Below are 14,097 nucleotides of genomic sequence, written 5' to 3'. Positions count from 1 at the left end.
TAGTACCTGGAGTTCTTTGTCTCATGTCCAAGAGAATTAAGGAGCGCAGAAACAAGGGTGAGATTGGAGCGAAAGTTTAATAAGTGAAAGAAAAAAGCTCTCTGCAGCAGAGAGTGGTGCCAGAATTGGTTGCCCACCATGAGGTTGGGGTCCAGGGTTTTTATGGACTGGGAAGGGAAGGAATATGCTTAATCTGTAGGCTTGCTTAGAGAAAGTGTGATTTAGTTTGGCCTGGGACCAATCAGGAGCTGAAGTGATGATTCATAGGGGCTACTTAGCTTAGCCTGGACCTATCAGGAGCTGAAGTGAAAGCTTGGCCCTGGGACCAATCAGGAGCTGAAGTGATGATACATAGAGACTGGGCTCACAGTCCAAAGCTTGTCCAGAGAAGGAAATGAAAGTGACCACCAGAACCCACCAGAACACACCGTGTATATGCCCACAAAAGGAGAAGAGACTATTTCCTTGAAGCCTGCTGGTTATACAAAGGACAAAAGCTTTTCTATGCTGAGCCTTGTTCCCTTGTTAAAGTGGCTGTGGGCATATCTTAGGCACAAAGAATAAAGGCATTTCCATGTTGGGCCTTGTTCGTTTATCTGAGTGGGCCAGAGGTTTGTGCAAGTTTTCTTATCTGTGCCTGCAGCCTGATTTTTCAGGCTGTTTCTCTGCTTAAAGGAGTTTTACCAAGGACCCACCCTAACTGCCTAACTTTTCTCTCTTGCTGCCACACTACAAGGGAATGATGCTAAACCTGAAAGAAACCAGGCAATCATTTACTTATAACAGTGTACACTTTTATCCTTAGAAGCAATAGATAACAGCCATAGCAATACAAACAAGTGAACACAGCAAGAATTGTATTTATCTGGGTTAGGGCAGAGTGAGAAGAATGTGGTAAGATTTCTCAGAAGTTTAGCCTGGGGAAAGCTTCTGCGCACTAAGCTCTTAAATTGAGAACTGTTCCTTTTTGGGACCTGTATGCTATTTTCTCTTCATGTTTATAGATGCCTAGCATGTTTATTTTAATTATTCCAATGAATCTTTCACCTAAGCCTCTTAAGTCAAGGATCTTGTAGTATGGTTCCACCTACATGTAAGAATTTCAAGAAGTTATTTCTCTATACATCAAATGACAGGAAACTTGGAATTTGTGTAAATCTCTGTCAGTAAGAACACTTTGACTCTTAAAATGGGAAATGGAGGCCAGGCATGGTGGCTCATGCCTCTAATCACAGCACTTTGGGAGGCTGAGGCAGATGGATCACTTGAGGTCAGGAGTTTGAGATCAGCCTGGCCAACATGGTGAAACCCCATCTCTACTAAAAATAAAAAAGCTAGCCAGGCATGATGGCAGGCACTTGTAATCCCAGCTACCCAGGAGGCTGAGGCAGGAGAATCTCTTGAACCTGGGAGGTGGAGGTTGCAGTGAGCCGAGATCGCGCCACTGCACTCCAGCCTGGGGAATGGAGTAAGACTCTGTCTCAAAAAACAAAACAAACAAACAAACAAAAGAAGGGAAATGGAGCTAAGCATAGTATTTTAAAAGCGATGATCATAAAGTTAAAAAGAAATGACAGAGCAGGATATAAATAGCACTAACATGGAAAGTATATGCCTGCCTTCTCATAGGTCTGAATAGAAACTAAAATCTTTAACACTCCCGTCATCTTTTGGTACAAGATAAATTGAAGCTCTCCTCCTCCTAGCATGGGTCAACCCTGAAAAACATTGCCTACATACATCTCCGAGCATTACCCCATATATAGTAGTTAAAAGTGCGTGAAATAACTTCATTTTAAATATAATTAAAGACATTTTTAATTAAGAATTAAAAATAAACATCTCTTTTTCAAGCTTCACAATTATCTGAGGTACGTTTGTGAGTGGCTATAAATTTTGGAAATGAACACATTCGTTAGTAGAGTCCTGGACAAGTGAATTTTTGCAAGTATTGTTTTGGTATATGAACCTTATTGCAACTAAAATAAGTTTGTGAATTGACCCAAATTGGAGTTGTTTTAGCATTATCTATAGTAATGTGAGTCATTTTTTGGAATGAAATTTGAAAATGACTAATACTATATAAGTGAACAGTTATTGAGAACTCCGTTCTGAAACTTTGAATGCTATAGATTCAGCACATCAACAGTGTTAACATCCACAATGTATTATAGCATAAATGATACAGTATTTTGTGATGTAAGTATTCTTGTGCAATTCAAGTATTGTGGTCAATCATATAAAAATTATAATTACACAATAATAAAAGTTTAATATATGCATGCAAATAGCTTAGTCTTACTATGACTTCCTCATACTTATTTAAATTTGTTGTGTTTGGCTATTACAATATCACACATCTAGATTACAACTCCAAATTCAACAATACAGAGATAAACTAAATATTATACTTTTTACCTAGATAAAAACATTGGAAACATGTAAAACAGTTTTTCATTTAAATTGTTATACTTTTTGATTTAAAACTTTCATCCTTTGCCAGATTTTAACCTGAAATATGTTTCAAGATTGCTTTATAATTATTTTTAATGTAATGCATTAATACAGAAGTCCTCAAAGAGGGACAGACTAACATATTATTAAAATCAATCAACAAATTTTACTCAGGATATATATTTTGAACAGATGATAAAGTAGCTGCCTATTTAGAACAACTGATGAACATATTCTGATTATGGTATTTATAAAAGGATCTTCATATGTTGTCTACAGAGCTTAATGTTAATGCTATCTTTTATTGAGAACAAAGTTCCTTTAAATATTTTGAATCTACAATTGGACTCTAAACACAGATTTAGTTCTTTCTTTTGTAAGCAAAACTTATCCAGATGTTAGTGGAACAAAAAACTAATGAACCTAATTGAAAATAAAAACTGGCTCTTTTCAACTTCTTAATTTCCATTTTATTTTAAACACATTTTAAAGCCTTAGCTATTACAGGAATAAATTAGTGTTACAACCATAGATAAAGCATCTGCCTTAAGGTGTTGCAACTAGGAATCTTAATTTAAAGATGAGGTGGACAACATGGGATCAACTTTAAGTATATGTACCTCTATTTTTTTACACCCTACTACTAGTTTTCCATAGCCTATAATCTAAATTATTCTGTGGAATAATATCTCCCTTTAAAGGGGCATATATTCTAATTTGGTGGCTATTCTAAGAATTACTTCAAAGTTATATGGGTATCTATTAAATAGAATTTCTGAATGTCTACTATATTTAGTAGACATTCAGAAAAGAAAATATGTACAATTATTGTAGATTCAAGATATCTGGAAAAATTAGAGAAATCTTTGATATATAGAGAAAACTGCAAAATATCAATGACTTTTTCAAGGCAAAGTATATTAAAAGTACATTTGTTTTCAATCTCATTCTTTTTTTTATTATTATAATTTAAGTTCTGGGATACATGTGCAGGACGTGCAGGTTTGTTACATAGGTATACACGTGCCATGGTGGTTTGCTGCACCCATCAAACCGTAATCTACATTAGGTATTTCTCCTAATGCTATTCCTCCCCTAGCCCCCCACCCCCCAATAGGTCCCAGTGTATGATGTTCCCCTTCCTGTGTCCATGTGTTCTCATTGTTCAACTCCCACTTATGAGTGAGAACCTGCATTGTTTGGTTTTCCTGTTCCTGTGTTAGTTTGCTGAGAATGATGGTCTCCAGCTTCATCCATGTCACTGCAAAGGACATGAACTCATCCTTTTTAATGGCTGCATCGTATTCCATGGTGTATATGTGCCACATTTTCTTTATCAGTCTCATTCTTATTGATACAATAAGGACTATTGGAAACACATTTCTGCTTTTAACTAGCTTTCTCTATAATTAGGCAATTAAAGCTCTAGAGCTCTCTGTTGGTACAGAGATCACTTTTGAACCATTTAAAACAACTCACTTGCTTTGCCTTTTACTATCTTTGGTATCCTTTTGCTTTAGATTAGCACAATAAACAAGCACAAAAGATATCTGTAGTGTTGATAGTTGAAAAGAAAATCAAATTTCACTGTTAAGATAATTTGGTTAAAAGGGTTTCTCTTATTGCTACATAGCTATTTTAATGCTTTATTCCTTTTACAGCTCCCTCTGTATTTCCCAACAATTATTAAAAGTATATGATTTGAGCATCCAACTAGTTAACTGATATCACAACTTTATTTTTGAAGAGCAAAATGACAAAACAGTAGACATCTTACATTTTTCATCATGGAGCCAGACACAAAGTTAATGACTGGGTGAGGGCTCTGTCTGACCTTACCTGGCTTATTGGTTCACAAGTATCAAAATCAGTATTTTATTTACTGTTGTTCCTTTCAGTATTGAATGAGTAAAATACCAATGGTAGTTTTCTTTTAGGTTAAAGTAATAATATAAGTTTTACTTTTGACAGAGTGAAAACAATGCAAGAGACTTCTGTGAGATGATTAACACTTTATTTTATAGTTTTTTTATTGCAGTATACTATTCAGGGTATTCTACAATCTTATTGAACACAGCATGGAAACATCAAATTGATATTATTTGATATGTATCATCTTTTCTTCTTGATATAAGAAAATACTATTTTTTCTGAAATAGGTATCTGTATTTTAAAGGGATAATGGTTGATTATGAGTAAATAATTGTTTAATTAAATACTGAACCATTATTTCTCACAGACATTAATATCTTCTCTTGGAAACAAATGCAATATGTCAAATAAAATATCTAATACCTCTTTCCCATAGTCAAATCATGTTTAATACTTCTTTATACTGGTGAAATATAATACATTCTGACCAAAATCTTGTTGTTTGTCTATAGGTAGGTATATATGGATATATAACTTGAAAGTTTCTAAAGTACAAGAATTCATTTTTGTATACAATCATTTATTATAGGTAAGAGAACTAATTAGATTTAGGACCACAATACGTACAAGCTTTAGAAAGACTTTCTACTAGCCTTAATGTCCAGCTCACAAAACAATATTGCACTGTTAAAATGTTTTCAAAAGTTTATGGTTTAAAAGCGCATTCACTTTGATTAGAATTTTCTGTATTATTTAATGTAATGTTTTAAATTTAGTAGAAATAGCCAAAATATGAGGGACTAGGCACTGCTATTGAGACTACTTTTCCTTTACCATTTCTTCTCAGTTTTCTTTAGTGTAGCAGTTCTTAATGTGTCATTCCCTGACCAGCAGCATCAGCATCATCTTGGAAGTTATTAGAAATGCAGATATTCTGGCCCCACATCTGACCTGCTAAATTAGAAACTCTAGAGGTGGGACCCAGAAATCTGTGTATTTACACACAGATAAAATGATTGCTCTAAAATAGTGGTTGTCAAATTTTAACATGCATTAGGCATGTTAAAATTTGACAACCACTATTTTAGAGCAATCATTTTATCATTTCTTCTGTGTGTATGTATGTGTGTGTGTATGCATGTATGTATGTATATATATAATTTGCAGGACTGTTGGCTGTGGGACATCATTATATTTTTTGTATATAATATCTATTAACTTTATTTTTGCTTGTATTATCTTGCAGTTTTTCTGATTGGTTTATGACTTTATTCAGTGATAATACGAAAATTCCTATCTTCACTGAAGGATCTGAATAATCATTTTAACTCAACTATATTGCATTCTTGAAAGTAATCCTTTCAATGTAAGTATGACATCTTTTCTCATTCTCTTTGAAAATATAGTTCTAAGATTAATATAGACAGGTAAAGAGTGGCTAACTTCCTATTTTTCCCATGGTCAGAGGGAACATAGGGTTGTAATAGGGAGAACAATTACATTTTATTTGTTATACAAATATCCATTCACAATCTTTTGTGATATCTTGGCAAATTGCTTGCTTTGCTTTGCATTCCCAGATGAATTTAACCAGTTGAATAATGGAAACCACAATGTATTGATTTGGGCATTTACTATAGTCAGATACATTACAGGCATACTAATAGGTTAGGCTAGATGGGAAAAATGTTAGCTTAAAGGATAAGTAAATTAGGAGAAGACAGGGAGCCAAAAGAAGTTTTAAATATTCTGCAATGTGAACTGCTGATCTCCACATTTTGAAAACGATAATTAGAAATTTCATGTTTTGTGCTTCTGTTGAGGTTTATGTGGAAAGTTATTGAAGAGTTTCTACCTTGAATTTGGAATTTTAACTCATGAAAATGTAGCTTTATAATTCATACTCAGTAAACACACTTTCAGTAACTAAGAGTTGGATTGTATTCAAGACAGTATTATAAGCAATGTGGGTGGCTTTGTTGCAGTTTTTCCACCTTTACCATGACATTCATCCAAAGTTTCTATTTAGCCATACTTTTGATTTAGAAAATTCAAATTAAGTTTCCCAACAAGTTTTCTAATGTGCTGTTTTTGATACATGGGTGATTGACTCTACTATATGTGATTAAATATGGAGCCATAATCTACACATTAAGATAAGTCCTATTACTTTAATGCCATATTTGAAATTTGTACTAATAACACATTGATATTGTACATTATGTGAAAATGAACAGTAGCTGTGCCGAACGGAGCATAACATTATTGTCAAATCTTGATTATTCATGTTAATAGAGGTCAGCCTTGTTGGAGGCATGTATAGATTCCAGATCAGTACAAATCACTTATATTTACTCCATTGTGACATGTATTTTATTATATTTTGTGCTTATATATGTCTATATGTATATGTATGTTTGAGTGTATATGTATCACAAATTTTTATCATAATTACACTTTTTTCTAGGGCTAATTTAAAAAATTTATAATTTTCATTTTCTTATATAACAGTAAAGGTAGTTAGTGATATGGTAACTCAGAATTTGTCAGTTAGTAATGATATGTCAATAAAATAGACTTGATTTTAAAAACAAGCTTTCATATTTATGGCTAGAGAAAAGTTAAAAAAAACTAACTGATTATTAAAGCCTTGATTTAGACAGTTGAAAAATGTGTTGCTCATGCAAGGACACCATTTCTCCACATCCTAGCAAGTTGTCTTCACTGTTTCTGTAGTTATTAAGAAATGCTAGGCCTTAACTATTTTATATGTGTGCTTTTAAAGCTTGTAGATAATTGAAAAGACTAGAACGTTTGGAAATCACTAGCATAGATAACTAAGTGGCTATTGGAAAGTTGCACACTGATGGACAGTTTTTCTACAACACTTTCCTGGTGTAAAGTGAGGTTGAATTTTGGGCCACTTTCTTATCTTTGCAAGATCTTACTGTGATTCTGTTTGGGAAACAAAATCCTATCTTCTCCCTTCTCTGGTATCTAGGAACAGATCCAAGATGTTAAGTAGGGCTTTGTATTTCTTGGTTTGAAGAATATCTTTTGATCAAGGAATTCTGCATTTTGGCAATGATTTATTTTAGTTATGTCTCTGAATGGTTTTATTTGTATATAAAGGTCCTGTCAACTTTTGTTTGGGAAAGAATTTGGTAATTTCAGTAATGTCAATATAGCAACATAAATGTTTTCCTTTATTTTCAGATCATAGATGATTTACATGGAGACTGTAGGCCTAGGATTAGAACATTGAATTTTTTTAAATTTTTACTGATATTGACAATGGAAATTTGCCATTAAGGAAAGGAAAATGTATATTTGCAAAACAAATTTGCACATGAAGAAGGAATTTTAGAACTTTTGCTGTATGATCAATTAAAATGTTATAGTTTATATGTGATATTTTAAAAATGTGTATTAGGTAAATTGTTTTTCTTCCTAAAACCTTTACATGAAGCCATCCAGTATTATGAACTATTTTTTTCTAGATTGAGAATTTGAGTATAACAAACTGTTAGCTTGTAATAATTCAGTGATAATTTCAGGAGAAGGAATTAGAAAATAAGATTACCAGTTCTCATTGCATGTTGTATCACTTCATGTAGCATCTTGCTCTTTCCAGTGTCCTAAAGATGCTATATAGATCATTTCATTGGATAGATAAGTTATCAAATTCTGAAAGCCTGAGATGTAGTCAGTTTGATCCATCTGTCTTTAAGGATTGATTTGGATATTCACGTGGCTGATAAAACTGTATAAACAGTCATTAAAGTGGCTTAAAACAAGCATCCTATTTCATGGGTCGTTTCATCATATAATAAAAATAAATATTCAGTCTGTAGTTCGTATTTCTAAGGATTTCATACAGAGAAACAGAATAGGTTTAATTTTTCCTTCTCACTAACACAGATATGCTGTTGCTTAATTGGCCTTTTGCAAAATGCATGTACTATCAAACTAGTCCATGTAGATGTCAAATAAGATGATTCCGTTTGCTGTAGTTCTACTAGGGAAGTACATAATACTAAACTTCAAATATTTATATTCTGTTTTGATAGCTCCTTAGATAGGTGAAATATGAATACTTTCTACACAAATCTGTCTTAAGCTTCATATTGTTTTTTATTTCTGGAAGTCAGGAACAAATGCCTAACCCCAAAACTATATCCGTGCTGAATGTTACTTACTTTCCTAGATTTATTTGTTTAGACAGCTTATTAATGTACTTGAAGATCCATGTAATCACTGTGATTGTACATAATTACATGATTATATCTACTTGCATTTATAGTGTTACTATACATTATAAAATGTTAACTTCCTAAAATTCCCTAAACTATAAAATTATCTGAGCATATTATATTGCAAATCTACAGTGAACATTTTCTAAAGCTTAGGAATCTTATGGGTTTATATATTCTTATTCTCATTTCAGGTACAAATTTAGTAATCTCATCTGTTTTTCATTTTAAATTGACATTCCTTCAACTAACATTTTTTAAAGGGCTACTGGGCACATAGAAGAGGTGTTAAATTTGGTACTTTCCTTATTAAGGAATTAAAGGAGCTCATACTCTAACAGAAGACTTCAGTAATATTCTTTAAAGTAAGAGTAGTTATATGTATGAAACTGAAAAGTATATGAGAGAGTGATCTGATGCTTATGGGATTGAAGATTATGTATATTGTTTGTAAACACTATGCTATTGAGTCCATTGGTTCTAACACAGAGACATGTTATCTGATCTCACTTTAAAATCATGATAATTAATCTCAATGATACATCATGGTTATCCCATGAACAAAATTTATATCGCCAAAGAAATACCATCATCATAGGATTTACATGAAGAAAGATTGAAAAAGGCCACCATTTTGTATCAACAGTCACTCCAGCAAATTCCTGAGAAATCTGTTTGCATTCATCAATGTATCTAACATCTTTGACATAATAATTGTGGCTTTTATTTCACTTTTATATTTAAATATGATTAAATATATTGGTAGTTTCCTTCCTAATATTATCATGATTTATGTTGAGGGTAAGTCTATTTTTAACTTTTTTATATGCTTTAGCATTGATTTTAAGGTGCTAACATATTTCTTCCCAATATTTTGCTTGCTGTCTAGTGATCTACTGACTTCACAATGTCTGAAATCAGATTCACCAATCTCACTTGGGATCAAGTTATAACACTGGATCAAGTGTTAGATGAAGTAATTCCAATTCATGGAAAGGGGAATTTCCCCACAATGGAGGTAAAACCAAAAGACATCATTCATGTTGTGAAGGATCAACTCATAGGGCAAGGAATTATTGTTAAAGATGCCAGATTGAATGGTTCCATAGCAAGTTACATACTTGCAAGCCATAATGGAATCAGCTATAAGGATCTGGACATTATTTTTGGTGTTGAGCTTCCAAGTAACGAAGAATTTCAGGTTGTTAAGGATGCAGTTCTAGGTTGTCTACTTGACTTTTTACCAAAAGGTGTAAAGAAGGAAAAGATCTCCCCAGATATCATGAAAGAGGCTTACGTACAGAAATTCGTCAAGGTTTGCAATGGGCATGATTGTTGGAGTCTCATCTCCCTTTCAAATAACACTGGAAAGAATTTAGAACTAAAATTTGTGAGTTCACTCAGACGGCAGTTTGAATTTAGTGTAGATTCCTTTCAAATTGTTTTGGATCCCATGTTAGACTTCTACAGTGACAAAAATGCCAAGCTAACCAAAGAGTCCTATCCTGTTGTGGTAGCTGAAAGCATGTATGGAGACTTCCAGGAAGCAATGACGCATTTGCAACACAAGCTCATATCTACCAGGAAACCTGAAGAGATTAGAGGTGGTGGCCTTCTGAAGTACTGCAACTTGCTGGTTCATGGCTTCAAACCAGCCTGTATGTCAGAAATCAAAAACCTAGAACGTTACATGTGCTCTAGATTCTTTATTGACTTTCCTCATATAGAAGAACAACAAAAGAAAATTGAATCATACCTCCACAACCATTTCATAGGTGAAGGAATGACCAAGTATGACTACCTTATGACCTTGCGTGGAGTTGTGAATGAAAGCACCGTTTGTCTCATGCGTCATGAAAGAAGACAGATTCTCCACCTGATCACCATGATGGCTTTGAAAGTACTTGGAGAACTGAATATTCTACCCAATACAGAAAAGGTAACTTGCTTTTATCAGCCTGCTCCGTACTTTGTGGCTGAGGCAGGGTACCCTACTTATGTAACATGTGAGCCACCCCCCATTATCTTCCTGCCATACCACCCACTGCACTTTCATGGGTCAAATGGTATGGGTTAAAAAATACACATGCAACAGTAGAAACTTTGCTTTAATTAAACACCACTTAAAAGCAAGTTTCCAAATATAAAATTCAAGATCTATTCTTATTTTTGTAAAGTTACCAATTATTTTCAATTACAGTTGATGGAATAGCAGTTACCAATAATTTTTGATCAATTAAGCCATCATATTAAATACAATATCTATAAACCAACCACTTTAAATGTTTTTCAGATGTTGACTAGCTATAATAACTTTCAAATGTTGTATTCCTCTTGAAATGATTTTCAAATCTTTTGACTACTTGTGACTTTCAAATTTACTGTGACAAGCATATCAGAGATGCCTGCATCTTTGACTAAAATATAAAAGGACAGATTCGTGTTTTAAAATTACGATGTACAGTGACGTACCAAATTTTTTATATTCAGTCAGTTCCTTTGTTACATTTAGTTATTTTTTTCTATTGAATAATATCATCAATACATTTTCAGTACTTAACAGAAATGCCTAATTTCAAAAGCAACAGATTCAGAAGACATTAAAACCCTGGACTTTTCAAGCGATTTTTGACAATTAAATTGGGTCGGATACAAAAATCCTTCTATAGTTTAAAGGAATGCTGGAAAAAAATGGTTCTGGAAAGCCCTGGACATTAGTAATTTGTCATCTACGTAATAAAACATTTAGTTAATTTGTGGATTTGAATAACAATACCATACAGCTGTGCAACTACTACTGAGATCAGATACCGGGTTTTTTGCCCCTCAAAATAAGTTAAAACAAATGAAAATGACCAGCTCTGAATGTGAAAGCTTTCTATCATCATTTACTACTACAAAGAGACTGTAAATGGCAAACAGGAAAAAACAGGCAGAGGTTTATAGCCATAGCATTTACCATTTTGTGGCCTATTTGAAAAACATCTTTTATGTTGAGAAACATTCCATTTCAGTAAGTTAATATATTTTCATTGTAACTAAATGAAACAGGTTTTCCATTTTGCCTTTACCAAAGATCATTTTCTAACATGCCACTCAAGTGCTTCCTTGTGTGAATTTTTGCATAACACTATAATTTATTCAACAACTGTGTATATTTACAATATATCTAAATATATACTTACTACATCAAGTATGCTGCTAGAAAAATCTACCAGTGGGATTAAAAATGTATTTTCTTCCCATAATGAAAATAATCCATGACCAATATTATCTGAAGTGTCAGAAGGGGAGCTGTCTTGAATTAATATGGATCAGGCCATTGGAAAACTTCAATATTTCCACTTGGTTATGATTTTTTCTGAGTTTCCATTTCAGTTTTTATTGACCATCACATGTTTTTTATCACAACGTGACCTGACAGTTGTATCCTGATAATTTGCCAGTTATAGACTGTGCTTAACCTATCTTCACTGTACTACAATATTGGACAGAAGTACACCAAATATGGCATTTTCAAATAACCAATATTTTTGAGATGTTTTATACCACAGCACGAGTGGCCATCAGTATATTTTTAAAGAATTATATATCACAGAACCCTGAAGCTTTAAAACACTATGGACTTACCACTTTCTTGACAAATAAATAATTTATAAATACAATAAAATATTTAGAAATGAAAGGACTATTATTGTGATGTCATGGGTATGGGTTCAATATTTTCCAGAGTAGCATTTGATACTGAGTAGCAGAATTCTGAAGCTATTTGGAAATATCTCATACCCCATGTGCTCCTATAACTTTCTTTGATCCCATTGAGAATTTAAACTCCTTCTTTCCTAAAAAGCGAAATATTTATGGTATTCTCCTGAAGCTTTAAGTCCTGATGGAAGAATGGCCTGAAAGCTAGATACATTCTCCTAACATTTTAAGCATGTATTTCCCTTGTGAAAGGAAAGCTCTCAGAACTGCTATCTATGACTTTCTCAAGAGAACGAATTTAAACCTCTTGAATGGGGATGGTATCACTGAAGAAAAAGCTGTAGCTTTATTTTTCATGGCTTTCTTTCTATAGATACCATTACCAAGCTAGTACTTTGCTCCCAACTAACCAGAAAAATACCAGTTTGCAATAGTGTATGAATATCTCTCCAGGATTAGGCTAGTTCCCTTGAGAAGGAGTATTATTTCATTCTGCTCATTAGGGTAGTAAATGGAAAAGTTTTTCTATAAATTAATGAATGCTAGCTGCTTTACCAAAAGGAGTTAATAGAAGTTAGTTTTCAAAAACCCTACTCTAAAGCATGTGATATCCCATTACCAGAGAGAAACAGTATTATCTTTGCCTGTTTAATATGTAGTCATTTTATTTTGTACAAATGCAATACTGAGTCTTGGTTTAGGACGTTTTTCTTTTTCAGGAAGCTAACTAAAACCAAAAAAGAAAGCAATTTTTAATATAATTCTAACATTCATATCTGTGAGACAAATTTTGTCAGCTGCAGGTACATATTTTTTAAACCAGAATATTCTTGTATTTCAAAAATATCCACACATTATCAAAGCTCTACAAGTAGGGTATTTATAACTTTTAAAATTTTATATATTCTTCTAATAGTGACTCATGCCCAGTTTAGTTGAACAAAATTGAAAGAGAAGGATTAACTAGTTGATTTAATTTAGAGAAAACCCAGCTAAATTCAAGACAAAAATATCAGAGCTAGAACTGTCAACTTCCCCTCAAAACTGGGAAAGCCTTCTGTGCCCAAATTCCATCTTCTTACATCAGCAAAGATCTATTAAAATACATTCAAGTTAAAGAGTTTAAACTTTGTCTTTAAAGTCACAGGTTATGCATTGATAAAAAGATGAAAAATGCCTCAGATACAATTAAAAATCCTTTTTATTCAGTGCATCTATTACCTGGAAGTAGTCGTTCAACTTTAAAAATATGGGAAGTTAAAGTATATAATTGAGAACATTGTTGAAGTTTTAAAGTTTCCAATACTTTTCAAAATTCCATTGATTTAAGAGTGCATCTGTCTCACTCATTGAAGATTTTCAAAAATATAATTTACATTGTAAATTAACATTAAAACAGGATTGGGAGATATGTAGAACTACCATTGAGTAAATATTTTCATGAAGGCCATTTTGATAAGGTATCAAGCCCAACATTTTAACCTAATCTGGGATTTATTTCCTTTGCCATTTGTAAAATAAAATGCATTTAATGTTTTGTTTTTAGTTGTGCTCTCCATTTGGTGGTTATATTCTGTAAGTTATAATGTTAAAATTTATGTAATAAGCATTTGGAAATTGTGTTGCTGAGCCACTGCTCCATTTAATGACTATTTCTTCAGCACATATAACTGAAAGTAGCAAACCTGTTGGGATTTCAGTGTTTTACTCTTAAGTGCTTCATTAAGGAAATAGTTTTTCTTGAATTTTACAAGTTTTAGCAAACAACATAGTATTTAGAATATATGCTATTTGGAAGCCAATTTAGTATGTA

At 32.8% G+C, this 14,097-nt stretch overlaps 1 protein-coding gene across 2 annotated transcripts in view; it reads left to right on the top strand.

Annotated features, from left to right (window-relative positions):
• TENT5D (terminal nucleotidyltransferase 5D) overlaps positions 1–12,268 on the top strand; it is an 88,805-nt gene extending 76,537 nt beyond the window's left edge. For both annotated transcript variants that reach the window (XM_003917930.3, XM_021933139.2), the window contains 2 exons: positions 5,573–5,692; positions 9,469–12,268. In XM_003917930.3, coding sequence (XP_003917979.1) covers positions 9,487–10,656 — 1,170 coding nt within the window. In that variant the 5' untranslated portion in view covers positions 5,573–5,692; positions 9,469–9,486 and the 3' untranslated portion in view covers positions 10,657–12,268. The remainder of the gene's footprint in view (positions 1–5,572; positions 5,693–9,468) is intronic.
• The last annotated feature ends 1,829 nt before the right edge of the window (positions 12,269–14,097 follow it).

The sequence above is a fragment of the Papio anubis genome, chromosome X (assembly GCF_008728515.1).
Source record: "Papio anubis isolate 15944 chromosome X, Panubis1.0, whole genome shotgun sequence".
NCBI lineage: Eukaryota > Metazoa > Chordata > Mammalia > Primates > Cercopithecidae > Papio > Papio anubis.
This window is presented reverse-complemented; position numbering and strand designations above follow the sequence as displayed.